Source organism: Suillus fuscotomentosus (assembly GCF_016647785.1).
Source record: "Suillus fuscotomentosus strain FC203 chromosome Unknown F5891scaffold_4, whole genome shotgun sequence".
NCBI lineage: Eukaryota > Fungi > Basidiomycota > Agaricomycetes > Boletales > Suillaceae > Suillus > Suillus fuscotomentosus.
This window is the reverse complement of record NW_024539516.1, coordinates 760,571-774,588: the sequence shown is the minus strand read 5'-3', so window position 1 is coordinate 774,588 and position 14,018 is coordinate 760,571. Positions and strand designations below refer to the sequence as shown.

At 46.2% G+C, this 14,018-nt stretch overlaps 3 protein-coding genes across 3 annotated transcripts; 1 reads left to right on the top strand and 2 right to left on the bottom strand.

The window, feature by feature from the left end:
- Window positions 1-144: 144 nt before the first annotated feature.
- On the bottom strand, window positions 145-3,204 carry F5891DRAFT_474646 (P-loop containing nucleoside triphosphate hydrolase protein). Its single transcript, XM_041371957.1, has 10 exons — window positions 3,052-3,204; window positions 2,778-2,995; window positions 2,577-2,698; window positions 1,570-2,525; window positions 1,368-1,517; window positions 1,235-1,310; window positions 1,066-1,188; window positions 771-1,009; window positions 591-709; window positions 145-517 (listed from the first exon to the last, which is right to left on the bottom strand). Exons 2-10 carry the CDS (start codon window positions 2,840-2,842, stop codon window positions 334-336), a joined length of 2,034 nt encoding a protein of 677 aa, XP_041232211.1. The 5' UTR covers window positions 2,843-2,995; window positions 3,052-3,204; the 3' UTR covers window positions 145-333.
- Window positions 3,205-3,292: 88 nt separating this feature from the next.
- On the bottom strand, window positions 3,293-5,367 carry F5891DRAFT_474641 (uncharacterized protein). The gene is made up of 6 exons (XM_041371956.1): window positions 5,267-5,367; window positions 5,057-5,215; window positions 4,979-4,999; window positions 4,742-4,930; window positions 3,857-4,690; window positions 3,293-3,799 (listed from the first exon to the last, which is right to left on the bottom strand). The coding sequence occupies exons 1-6, from the start codon at window positions 5,339-5,341 to the stop codon at window positions 3,638-3,640; spliced, it is 1,440 nt and encodes a 479-aa protein (XP_041232210.1). The 5' UTR covers window positions 5,342-5,367; the 3' UTR covers window positions 3,293-3,637.
- Window positions 5,368-6,685: 1,318 nt separating this feature from the next.
- Window positions 6,686-7,229, top strand: F5891DRAFT_474626 (Cerato-platanin). Its single transcript, XM_041371955.1, has one exon. The coding sequence runs from the start codon at window positions 6,793-6,795 to the stop codon at window positions 7,222-7,224; it is 432 nt and encodes a 143-aa protein (XP_041232209.1). The 5' UTR covers window positions 6,686-6,792; the 3' UTR covers window positions 7,225-7,229.
- The last annotated feature ends 6,789 nt before the right edge of the window (window positions 7,230-14,018 follow it).

Genomic DNA, 14,018 nt, shown 5'->3' with positions numbered 1-14,018 from the left:
ATCAGACTATGCTGTACCTCCTGCTATAGCTAAGTTATAGGAATCGTTAATGGATGACTCGGTTTGTACAAAAGAACGTCGCAAAAGTTAATAGACCTGCCAGTGAGCCCAGCTTCGATTTTACAAGTAAAGGTGTATTTGGGTGACTGGCAGTACGGTACTGCCCAGAGAAACCTGGAGTCTTCACATACTATTCACCCACATATACATCATCTCTATTCACCTGATGCATGATGTCCTGTTTCTTCGGAAGGCTTTCCCTAGCTTTTCGCGTTACACTTACCTCACACTAGTTTCGAGCCTCAAGAGGCTCGAGTAAACTATTCAACTCCCTTACCAGGTCCTCGATCTCATCATTTCCTCAACCTCCTCACCACTTTCACCAATGCGCGCCACCTTGTCGAATCGCGCCCCAAACCTGCCCGTCATCTTGTTTGCAACCCTCACCAACGCACGCTTCGTCTCGCTGTCTGGCCAATCCTTCAAATCAAAGTACAAGCGCGCGTACTCGAGGAGCCTGTCCGAGTCAGAGCGTCAATGTACAAATTTGCATCAACATATCAATCAACAGTGCTAAGAAGCGTACGTACCATCCTGGTTGGACACCTGTGACGGTCCGTATATACGGTCTGTTCGTGACCACAAACTCGTTGAAAATCACCCACTCCGGCTGTGTATCCAGTCTGCACGATGGATGCAGCACTACGGGCTACCACCAAGAACGTTTTTAATCAGCACGTCAACCACAACTCAAAGCCAAGATAATATACCTGATTGTTCACAGTCATGTAATTCCTCTTCCCTCCCACCTTGTGTGCAACTTGCATGAAAAAGCCACAGCACAACGCCTGCTTGATTGCCAGAGACATCCCGATCTGATCTTGCACGCTTACGATGTCCACCTCGAACCGCCCCATCGTTCGTTCCAGCTGCTCGCGCACGTTAACTGCTTGCAGCAGCGCTGGAGCGGAGAGGTAGTGATTATATGTCCAGTCTTTGTCGTGTTGGTCTGGGGTGGTTGGTTGCGAGTGAGGACGTAGGTGTTTGTAGGAAGTGGAGACTTACTTCGAATGTACTCGTTGTACACGTTAAGAAGCATCAGGTGGTCGCCACCGGGGACGGTAAGCATCGCCTTTGCAGCATCCGCCTCTTCTCGCTTGTTAGTTGGCCGCAGCCATACATTTGGCACTACAAGAACGTCAGATGAGAGCGAACTTCCAAGATGAGTGCGCACCTGACAGCATCGAAGTGATCGTCAATATCTCATTGCTACACTTAAACTCTGGGCTGATGATCAGCATCTTTGAGAGCTGGGGGCATGGATCAGAACCGTCAGGCCCAAACGCGCCACCAGGACAGTCGCCTACCTGTGGATCCAGAGGGAATTCAGCCATGATACTCCCAAGCGCCGTGAGGTTTCCATCATCATCCACTGCTGCGAGATAATTCAATACTTCCAACGCCCTCGACAATGACTCTGGTGCTGGCTCATCCAAATAATCAAATTTGTCAAGATCCTACACAAGCATCAGCTCAACTCAAAAAACATCACCCCCACATCGAACTCACCTTGATCCCTGCCTTGACAAGCATCAGCACCGTGCTCACTAAATTACTCCTCAAAATTTCTGGTTCCGTCTGCTCCTCGAGCTCCGACATGTCATTCTCCGTGTACAACCTGAAGCATTTGCCCGGCCTCGTTCGTCCGGCACGGCCCGCACGCTGCTGTGCCGACTCCTTGGAGATCAGACCCACAAGTAAGCTCTCCACACGGGTGCTCGGGTTGTACACCTTCTGCTTCGAAAACCCCGGGTCCACGACATACACAATCCCATCGATCGTCAGCGACGACTCTGCAATATTCGTGCTCACGACGACCTTGCGCCCTGGCGGGCCACCCGGACTGCCTGCTGTAGGTGGTGGGTCGAAGATGCGCTGCTGTTGTTGAGGCGGTAACCAGGAGTACAACGGGATGCACTCGAGAGGGCCTACGGTCCCAGGGTAGTGGTCGATGAGGTTTTTCACCTCACGCTTGATCTTATGACAGGCATCCTCTATCTCCTCCTCACCCGTCAGGAATACCAAGATATCTCCTGGTTTCTCTTTGCGATGGATCTTGAGCACAAGACGGATGGCAGCCTTGACGTAGTCTGACACCGGCTCCTCGGTGTAGGACACTTCAACGGGGTGAGTGCGACCGGGAACCTTGAAGAGTGGAGGAAGGGCGTCGCTGGAGATAGCAAAGTACTTCTGGAACTTGAGAGCGTCCAGGGTGGCGGACATGATGATGAGCTTGAGGTCCGGGCGACGGCGAGCGAGGGTTTTGAGAACCCCCATGAGGATGTCAGTGGCAAGTGTGCGTTCGTGAGCGTCATCGACGATGATTGTGGAGTAGCGACTGAGATCAGGATCGTGCATGGCTTCGCGGAGGAGTATGCCATCGGTCATGTATTTGAGGAAGGTGGTACCGGGCTCGGTCATGTCTTCGAAACGTATCGAGTAACCGACTTGTTGGCCGAGTTGGACTAGGTAATGAAGTGAGCGCGGAGTGAGATCAGAGTAGTAACACAACGAACCGTCCATCTCATCTGCCACGCGTTCCGCTACAGCTGTGGTAGCGACTCTGCGGGTCTGAGTGCATGCCACAATCTTGTTCTTGATATGCGGAAGGTCTGAGTAGGCGACGAACTGGGGTATTCTATCAGCGACAAAATGAGTCTATGATAAGCGACTGTCCAAGAAGACAAAGGAGGATGTGCCAGGGGGTGACAACTCACTGCGTAGTTTTGCCTGAGCCGGTCTCGCCGACCATAATGATGATTTGGTGTTGATTAAACTGCATACGTCAGGGTGAATGGAGTGAGGTATGCATAAAACTAACTATCTTATAGAACTCAGCCATATGTGCAAACACGGGGAGCGTTTTGCGCGATTCAAGGATCTTTTTGTATTGCGCAGTATGTGGCTGATTCGTGAACGGGTTTATATCGTGTTCCTAAGCGAATTCAAGAGTCAGCCAGACCCGACGTAGCTTTGCTGTTGAAGACATACCAATGCAAGGCGCACTTGATCAGCAGTGACCTCTCTGGGAAGATAACCGAAGTTCCTCGAGGCGCTGCCACCATCGAGAGAGCTTGAAGCAGCTCGTTCTCGATCGGCGGCAACCTCTCGCAGAACAACGTTAAAGAGAGGCTCTCTAGCTCTAGGGATTTCATCCGTACTCCCGGTCCTTCAAAGGACCTCAGGATTACAATCAAAATCGTTTGTGAATATTTTACCATCCTATGGAACCCCATAGTTTCTTGATCAGGCCTGTCATAAGATATCGGTCTTGTTATAGGCACTGTAATACTTTGTGAGACGAGTGAGGGGCCAGTACAAAGTGATGATGGAAACGTTTATCTCGTCCAAGGATTTGTGGGCATTTATGCATTGGTATCTTGTAAGCGCTTTAGATTGGTGTCATCATAATCATACAAAACGAGGCATGAACTCGCACGAGCATTGTAGATAGCGATAATGTCATATATAGAGATTCCGCAGCTAAAAGAACAAAGGGTGTGTTGCAAAGAATGAGAAGCATAAGTCACGTGGATATCACAAACGTAAGTAAGACGGACATCCACACCAGGGGCTTTCACCCGCGCGCATTCTTTGCAGGAGGCTTCTTCCCGCTACCCGTTATTACGGCGGTCGTGTTTGAAATCAGCTTCCTCTTTTTCGCCGGCGCCTGCGACACGGCTTTCATACTGCTCGTAGCTGCGATGCGCTTAGTACCATAAACTTCGCGGCGATTTTCCTAGCGGGCGCGGGCGTCAGCATGCTGAACCGAATGTTCATGAAAGAGGGAATGTACCTCAGCGCCCAGCGTTAGCTCGTCTTCTTCCTCTTCTGAGGAATCAACTTCGTCTTCGGCAGTCGCGTCACTACCTGACTTGGACTGCTTTGACATCTTATCTTCTCCATCCTTGTCTTCATCGATCTCGATATACTGTCGTTTAGTGCTTATTCTTCGAGCGGGACGGGACGAGGAGGAAGGTATGCTGGTAGCGGGATTGGATGGTGGTTTATTACCGGTCCCGGAGAGTATGGATTTACTAGGTCTTGCTGCAGATTTCGATGGTGGTGGTGCGGATTTGGTGGATGCAGCCGATGTAGGTTTGTTGTTCAGTGACGCGGATTTGCTGGTGATTGAAACAACTTTATTGGTACCCTGTCCGACTTTACTAGGGGCGCTGGTGGGTTTACTGGGTTTCGGTATGGTTTTGCTCGAGATGGCTGAATTTAGTTTACTAGACCCTGGTACTGCGAATGCTGAACTCGAGCTTGATGATGATGCAGAAGAACTTGATGCAGACGGTGCTTCATCAGAAATAGTGTTCTCCATGCTCTCCTCTTTTACGGGTACCTCGATGACAGCCTGAACACGTCGGATGAGGTATTGTTTTGACTTGTCTCCGGGGGCTCTGCGGTTGGCGGAAATGGGAGTGGGGAGTTGTTGTGTAGATATGGGTTTGGGTGCCCTGGATGACGATGCAGATATGGATTCGTCAGGAAGTTCGGAAGTATAGGGAGGGAAACGGTGGCGTGCGGATGCGGATGGGTCGCTAAGGCTTGTGCTTGCGGTTGTGTTGGGGTAACGGAGCATTGTCGTGAATGGAGTGATAGACGCATGTGTTTGGACAGTATGCTGTTGTGTAAACGTTAGATTCAAGGTTCAAGAAATGAGAGTAGACCGCACAGAAAGCTGCTCTTCAATAAGCTCATCCACACGCGTTGCGAGCTTATAGCGCTCCTGCTCAACGCGTAGAAATTGTTCTTTCCAGCTGGTGGCTTCCTGACGCGACGTGTCTTCGAGACGGAGACATTGTTGTTTCCATTGCTCGGATTCGTAGCGAAGTTGAGCGATCGTCTCGGCATGGTGTTTTATCTGCACGCAAATTTCAGTATATCTACGCTATCAAATCAATGGGCGTACAGTTAGCTCGGCTTGCTCAACCTTGTCAGGGGGCAAGGTTAGATATGATGAATGTGCAAACATCGAGTGGGGACATACAACAGACTGTCGGACGCCAGCCTCTTGCTTCCACGCCTGCTCCTCGAGTCTAAGCTCATGGAGAGCCTTAATGGCTTCATCCCGCTCGCGACGCGCTTCTCGTGCTTCAGCAGATGCTTGTGTGACTTCTTGACGTGTTTGATCCTGTATGTTCGTGAACTACACAGGTAAATGAATCTCGAAGAGCATCAAAGAAGACGATGAACCTACTGCAATGTTAACTGCTTTATTCAGAGACGCGAGTGCATCCGTAAGTATGACGGACGGCGGGGAGTTTGTTGACATCTGGTTGCAAATCTTGTGAGAGCAAGACACGCCTTTGACAGTTCCCGATTCAATTAATTTGAAACTTAACACGTGCCACAGCGCACCTCAAAAGTACTGCGAAACAACTTGAAGAAGTTCAAAAGCCAGCCGGTTTTCAACTCCACTCCAACTATTTATGCCTTGTAATGCCATGCAGAGACCGCAACCTGCTGTCTTTGTGTTTCCCGCAGGTGGTGTCAATCGCATCTCCGAGTCTTATTGAATTCCATCAGAACTCTCATTTTGCCGTGCGACGACATGCTTGCTACTATGTAGCCCGCTTAGCAGCACTTCCTCCCAAGTACCCATCTTTGTATAAACGTAACGCATCGCCTCTTAATTAGTTCATTCACCTTGCATTCACATCCTTTTCCTGGTCTTTTTTACTTCATTTCCTGCTGGACGCCCCCAGGTGCTTTGGTTACTCCGTTTGCAGCGGAGCATGACCAGTCGTTGTGGAATATCCATCCGTTTGAAGGTTATGTTAACAGCACCATGAGGAGAGATCGGAAGTTGGAACAAGCCGTCACCCAAAACGTCCGGTGGCATTCCTCGAACGCCGCATAGATTCTTAGCCGGGTATGTGCACAATGTTATTTGTGTTTATCCCGGTCATTTTTACACGGGGATATATTCCTGCGTAGACAACATGCATGGTACTCAGTGACTAACTGGGTCGCCGTAGATGTTGTCTACCATACTGATCATGATATAATGTTTTAGTTCTGCTTCAAGATGTACCATGGTCATAATTATCTGAGTACCACTAAAAATCAAAGCCGCCAGTCTTTTGTCACACGGAGCATATTAGTTAACCCTTCATTGGGAGGAATGACTCCTTCAGGTTTTTCTCGGGAAGACTAGTTGACCTGGATTTGCACACTCTTGCCCCTCAGTGACTACTGGCTTCGAAATCAGTGCGCGCACCCTTAACTATTGTGAGGGTGGTCTATACCCATTTGGGAGCCCCGGCATGTGAATATCATCAGTAGGGACTTCTTTCATCGTCGTCCGCTGTTCACTGAACTTTGTCTTGGAATTTTTAGATGACCCTTCCCTACAGAAAGTGTCCTTCCTTTTCAAGAGTTTGGTCATCTCGACATTCGCTGTTGATCTGTCTCTTGGCCATGTCTTGGTTCCATTTTCGCCACACCGGCCAGTCTTGCGCATGACTACCGCAGCGCTGAGGGGAATGAGAATACTACATGTGGCCATGTACGCTACTTTCAGCGGTATGTACTTGATGTCTTGGTAATCAAGGAAGGTCAACCAAATGTCGGTGACCTGCTGCCGACAACCTGTCCATGTGCTTCGAGTGGAGCTCGCTCTGACGTCTAACCCTTTTCCTCGACGTATAAAAGCGAGTGGAAATTCTTGAAATTCTGCATCTCAAATTACTGCCCGACATTCTCATCAAACTCTAACGCACGATGAAATTCACACTTGCTACTGCTCTTTTCTCTGCCCTTGCCCTCTCAGCGTTTGCAGCGCCCGCGGACGTCACATACGACCCTGCGTACACCAATCCCAACTCGTCCCTGGCTAATGTCGCTTGTTCTAACGGCGCGAACGGTCTTTTGACCAAGGGATATACCACCTTCGGCTCCATCCCTTCATTCCCCAACATCGGAGGTGTTCCAGGCGCCACCTGGAACTCCACGTTGTGCGGCACCTGCTGGAGCCTCCAATACACCACGCCCAGCGGCGTCCAAACTACTATCAACATCACCGCCGTCGATGCTGCTTACACATTCAACATCTCCCCGCAGGTGTTCAATAAGTTGAATAATGGCACTGGCTTAGAGATCGGCAAGATTGCGGCTAACGTCACTCAGGTCGCCGCGAGCAGCTGTGGCATGTAGTGGCATGTATGTTCATCTTTGACGTTCTGCGAGACTCAAGTTCTGATTCAACGTGAGTCTAGGAAGTTACGCTGGAGAGTTTTCTGGTGTGCTGGAAACGGTTGAAAGTATGGCAGAAAGAGGTTCTTGAGTTTTTGGTTCGTGGGCGAGGCAACTTGTCTGTTTAGCTTGTACATTGTTGCTTGCACGTTGTGGTTCGTTATTCTGAAGTATGTGCGATGCGATGTTTTTTGGGAAAGTATTAGTTACTTGACGAGCAGCTCGGTGTGTTATAGAAGACCAGAAAGCAGCAAGTTCCCTAGCTATGACTTATGGTGGTTCGAACTCCAACGCATTTGGCTTGATAGTGGTGGCCAAGGCCCCCTGAAGCTCCCTATAAGGTCTGTCCGTCCAGAACCCCAAAATCAGCCCTAAAAAATGCAACTTTTCGACCGTCAAAAATGCTAAGTCGGATAGAGGTCAGTGGTCACACAGTGTGACCTCTGCCAAAGTGTGACATTTCTGTGTTGTGCACCGTGCAATACTGGGAGTACATAAACAAGATATGTTAGTGCTTGGGGACATCTAACTTCTAACTGGCTTCTTAGACAATCCTTTCCCCACTGCTGGAAGCTTCAGTATAACCCTCTTCACCGAGGGACATGCAAGAGCATTCCAACAAGCTGCAGTCTATCTCCAAGTCACTACATGACCTGCCCTGAAGTGCACCTGAATCACCACCAAAAATGCTAACTTCAGACAGACATCGGCCCTCCAAAAGCTTCAAAAATGCTAAGTCTGGACAGAGATTTGGCCAAATTTTGGCCTCAAAAATGCTAAAATTCGGACAAACCTATGGGGGAGCTTCAGGGGGCCTGGTGGACACTAGTACTACGAGACACTTCTCCATGGGCCACGCCTCGGCTTTCCCCTATGCCCAGTGGCATCCAAACTACCATCTTCATCACAGCTGTCGATGCAGTGCTTACACATTTGACATACTAGACCCTAACCCTGACATTGTTGACAGTGTCGACACCACAGATGTATCTATGTTTGGTACTAATGTCTAGGCTGAGCAAATTTTGCTCAGCAAGCAGATTCAGAAATTTTGATGACCTCGAGCTGCGAATTGAAAATCAGCTTAGACTTCTTTGTAATGTGGAAGAACCTACACTTTCAGAATCCATGTGAAGCACATAAATTCTATCATCATCAATCCAAAAAAGGGTTGTATCATCACTAGTTATGGACTTTGTGCTTGACACAACCTCAACATAAGGCAAAGATGTTGTCACCAATTGTCCATCTAGGTCTATGGTGGATGGCTCTCAGACCACTCGTCCTAGGCTCTTCTGATGCACCACAGCTAATGGACTGAAGTCTATCATATGCAATCTATACTCCACAGGAAAGTCATCGTCTGACTCAGAGTCCATCACATGTGCTGTAGGGAATGCCTTCAAGACTTGACTCCCACTAATGCTGATGGTGAAGTTGCAGTCCAAGTCCTGCCACTCAAAAACACGAGCATTTGAAAGGCCCCAATGCTTCCAAGGTATGACTGTTGCTATTCCTTCAAGCTCAAAGAAAGTCCTAGTAGAGATGACAAAAAGGGCAAAAGGAGGAGCTGTTATGAGGGATAGTACTCAATGAGTAGGGTCTAAGGTCCACATTGTGTGTCACATCCCTGACTGTGAAGTATGTGTGATATTGGCCTTTGGAAAAAAACACTTGATGCCTGTCACTGGGTAAGTGTCACAACCCAATAATGAATTAACACTGGGCAGAGACTAGGACTCAAACAAAAGATAATCACAACAATGAACAAGTAGAATTGAACAGGTACATCTGGGCTGGTACAAGTAATGTACAGACAAGAGGTTTGAACTAAAGAACTACTGATTACAACCTGCTACCTATATACATATATTAAGTTGGAGACTGAACTGAGTCTGAAACTAACTACCAATCAGAATAAATGAAAGTATCGTACGATTCTATATATAACTATGATGTCATGACATGTGCTGCAGCAACCGAAAGGTTCTGGAACATTCTAAGGGTATCACATGGTTTGAGGTCATCAAGACCGGCATCTTCCAATAAGTTATGTGATTCAATCATGGGCGAGTTTGGTATTTCTTCAACAGACACAATAGAGGGAACTTCTTCAACTGTAAATAGATTACTATGTATGGGCGCCTTCTCAGAGCGCTTAAATGATTTAGAGTTCAGAAAAGAATAGCGGTTCATATGAAGTACTTGTGATAGTAAGGCAACAAGAAGCATACTAGCAACTGTGGTGCCTGGGACATATCATCAAATGAATAGACCTTTAAGTTATTGCTGGCAATGAGCAACCTGTTATTTCCAAGGAAACAGGAATCAACTGATTCCTCAAGCCCATCAGTGAACAAAGTGTCACTGAGGATGCTCTAAACCAAGCATTAATTGTCAAGTCTTTTATGATAAGGCTCACTCACACTGGATGTTGTCGAATGTTGCCAATCCCAGATCTGCAACCAGAATAGAGTCCTATCTGGATTATGCAGTAACAGGAAGTGCCAAAGAACAATATGCCTCCCCAGACTGTCAAGCCTCCAACTTTGATTTACCTGCAATATATGGTTGTGACATCCTGGAAGCCCTGCTGCCATAGACAATGTTGGTCCAGCAGCTTGTCATCAGGGAAACCCTCCCAGGCAAAATTTTTAATAAATTGATCTAAACGATGTTATTCTGATAATTCTATCTAATTTCAAGTATTAGGAATAAAACGGCTAAAAGACAATAATGTACAATGGAATTATCGAGACTTATTTGAAGATACAGAAAGTTTATCTATCTAGATACAGTGGCTCAAAAAAGTGTCCCAATGTTTGTAGGTTTTCATGTAATTGTGTTATTGCGAGCCAGGGTGTGAGAATCTGACTAAGTCAAAGGGAGGTCCCAAAAAGCTCCGCTTCTCGGCTACAATTATGTCCCCTATAGCGTGAGAATCCATTGACACCGTGCGAAGATATGGCTATTTTAATTAGGTGACTCATTGGGACACTTTTTTGAATTTGAATCAATTATACATAATCTCTATAATTCTAGTACTTAGTGTTTCCTCCCTTAGCTTTAATGACTGCTGCTACCCTCCTAGGCATACTTTCTATCAATTTCTGACACTCCTCCTTAGCAATCTTTCCCCACTCTACTACAACTCTCTCCCATAACTGAAATAGTCCATTAGGTGGGTCTTGATAGGCAGCAAGCATTCTCTTGAGTAATTCCCAAAGATGTTCAATAGGATTGAGGTCTGGAGACTGTGCTGGCCATGATAGGACAGTAATATCATGGTCCTCAAACCATTTGGTGGCCAACTTTGAGGTATGCTTGGGGTCATTATCTTGTTGGAAGATAATGTCTTCTTCATCAATACCTAATTCTTGCATGCTTTTGAGCAGACACTCCTCCAGAATGGAGACATACTGCTCTGCATTCATCCTCCCCTCCACCTCACATAGAATTCCCACCCCATGCCACCCCATGCAGCCCCACACCATCATATTTCCTCCTCCAAACTTAAGAGTACCTTTCACTTCTTTTTCCAAACATACTCTTGACTATCTGACCCCATCCTATTGATTTTAGTTTCATCTGACCAAATAACTCTCTTCCAGTCCTCTATAGTCCAGTGCTGGTGCTTTAAAGCAAATGCTAGTCTCCTTTTCCTATGGGCTGGTGACAGTAGGGGTTTCTTCTTCTTGACTACAGCTTTAAGATTGGCTTCCTTGAGGGTGTTCCTGACTGTTTGAGTGGAGACAGTGGTAGTGATGATGGAATTGATGTATTTTGTGGCTTGAACAGCAGTAGAGGCCTTTCCAGATATAATATGATGAACAAGAGCTCTTTTGTCATGCAGAGTAAGTTTAGAAGGACGACCCATTTTGACATTTTCTTTGTTGGGAATATTCTGGTTGATAACCCTGGCAATAGTTGACTTCCCCAGACCAGTTTTGGAGGCAATCTGCCTGATAGATAGACCAGAGGTGGAGAGAAAAAGGATATTATCTCTTTGAGAAAAGGAAATAGACTTCATGCTGATTATGAGGGACATGATGTTATTGGAAGGGTTTATATATGTACAGGATATTAAAATGAGACCATATTGTCAATATGGGACCATTTATATATATATTTGTAAATGGTGTCATGTCTAAATGATCTGATTTTCATATTTTAATAGAAACTCAAAAAAGTGTCCCAATGAGTCACCTAATTAAAATAGCCATATCTTCGCACGGTGTCAATGGATTCTCACGCTATAGGGGACATAATTGTAGCCGAGAAGCGGAGCTTTTTGGGACCTCCCTTTGACTTAGTCAGATTCTCACACCCTGGCTCACAATAACACAATTACATGAAAACCTACAAACATTGGGACACTTTTTTGAGCCACTGTACGAGTTCAACCAAAAAGTGTTATAGCCATCTAGAACTGTATCACTCGACCACTCTCGTGGGACGATGGCACCAAAATTCAGCAGAAGATGGGCACTCCGCATGATCTTTGACAAAGCCGTGGCTTGAGTAGAGGGATGAATCTGAAGAGATTGGCGGAGGTGGAGGGAGATGTATGAGTAGTAAGGGAACACTGGATTGAAGTGAGGGTTGCGGTGGTAAATTTTGACTCTAAAGAAGGAACACTACTGTACCGAGTTCAGACACATGTATGTTAGATTCGGAAGGGGCAGCCTTCCAATGTGGGTGAGTGCCACCATGCCATTCCCAACACCACAAACGCCATGCACAAATGCCCAGCGCACGTCAGCAACTGCTAACGTGGCTCAGACAAATACAGATGACACATGAGAGCAGGAATGACGCATGAGAGCAGGAACAGCGCAAATTTCATTGAAGTTCATCATTTGCACATATTTTTTTCACTCACGTGACTGTTTGGTTTGATATCAAACCATTTGCATGTATTTGTTTGGCTCGCATGACTTTGGTTTGAAAACTTTTTGAACTTCTGACATCGATCCCTCATTCCTCAATGTTCAACGTCGTCAGCCTCAATCATTAAGCTGATAGGTATGTCTTAGGTTTTTTAAAAAGTTCTATCTAACATTTGTAACTACAAAATAGGTATCAAGTTCATATCAACTTTGCTTGGATCTGTTTGAAGTGAGTGTGTCGGTCCTTGTTCCAGCCAGAGCCACACTGATCCAAGTCGTTGTCTGCCATTCGCAGGTAGTGAGTGCATCGATCGTCGTTCGAGCAACTGCCCAACTGCCACACTGATCCAACTCGTTGTCTGCCATTCGCCATGGGTGAGTGTGTTGATCCTCCTTCGAGCTCGAGCCATGCTAATTGTCATTGTTGTCTGCCATTCACAGTGTGTTGATCCTCCTTCCAGGGGTCACCATACGTCCTTTCTATAAATCCACTCATGTGTTTTACTAATGTAGCTTCATTAGCTTATGCTCATCCACACATTCACACCTGTATGTGCTTGTCCACACTCGTTCTTGCTGCAACAGGTATGGCTTTGATTTATCTAAGCCAGGGATTAGGTATTTGCAGTCAATTGTAGCTATACAGTAATTACTTTTGTGTCTATTATTCTATGTAATCAAATATCAATGGTTTTTTCTTGTAACATCGTCTGACTATTGTGGGTGATTTGCAATGCAAAGTTTGAAATGCATTTTCTGCAATTCACAATAATTGTGTCTAGTATCAGCTAATTCTTGATAATTATGCAAAATTTACGAGGGGGTAAGAAAGTCCTTCTAAACTACATAATTTTCCTAATTTTCCTAAAGTTGCTAATTAGACATAATTATTGGACTTTATCAAAGATTATCGAAATTTTGGCCAGGAGGTTTTTCCTGATGGTAGGTGGGCACCATCTCCATCCAAAGCCAAAAGGTCAATATAGGCACCTGACCTGCCAATGATGACATATGCAGAAGAAACTAGGTTTTGCTCTGGGTTGATGAGTACATCATTGTTGTGTGCATTTGGAACTGATAGCAATGATTCTGGACATCATTCACGGTTGATTCCTTGTTTTGAGGGCTCTGGTAGTATTGAAGATATATTGGCAAAGCCTTGGCCCATCAAGTTGGCATGGCCAAGGCAGAGATGCCCATTAGAGATAAATGTTTCCACATTTGAAAACTTGTATGACACAGTGACTGTTTGGACTGGAAGTGTCAAACTTGAACCATGCATGAGCTTTGTCCCTCAGGACTTGCAGGCGCTCTGGAATGGAAGTGTCATTGTGTGCTCCTGGGCCAACACCAACAGGGAGCAATTGTTGACCACCAAGTTCAACAATGTACTGAAGCTCAGATGATGCCAAGTACATCTGGTGAAGGCCTCTGCATACCTGCAAGATGACTTTCAGCATATAAGTCCAAGTCCACTTAGGAGTATTGGGAGTGATCAGTAAACTGATGCTCACAGACGTACAGTGAAGGATGTCTTGGTAAGGAAGGAAGATCAGAATGTAAATATGGAGATCTTTGGCGAGAGACAGAAATTGGGGTTTCATGTCTTGATTCATGGTGATGAAATTTGAAAGAGAGACCGGAATCAACAGATTATCGGAAAAGCCCCTGTCCTGCTGACATAAGCATTACTCATCACTGCAGGTGCACACTCATCTCGGAGGTTTGCTCTCATCTGATGTTCTTGTAGTGCCAAATGTATGGCTACGGCCAAGTAACAAACAAGAAGAGGTGGATGCTGCAAAGGTGCTGCTTACTGTCACTGGTGGGGACCACCTAATGCTTCTGAATGTGTACAATAACTAT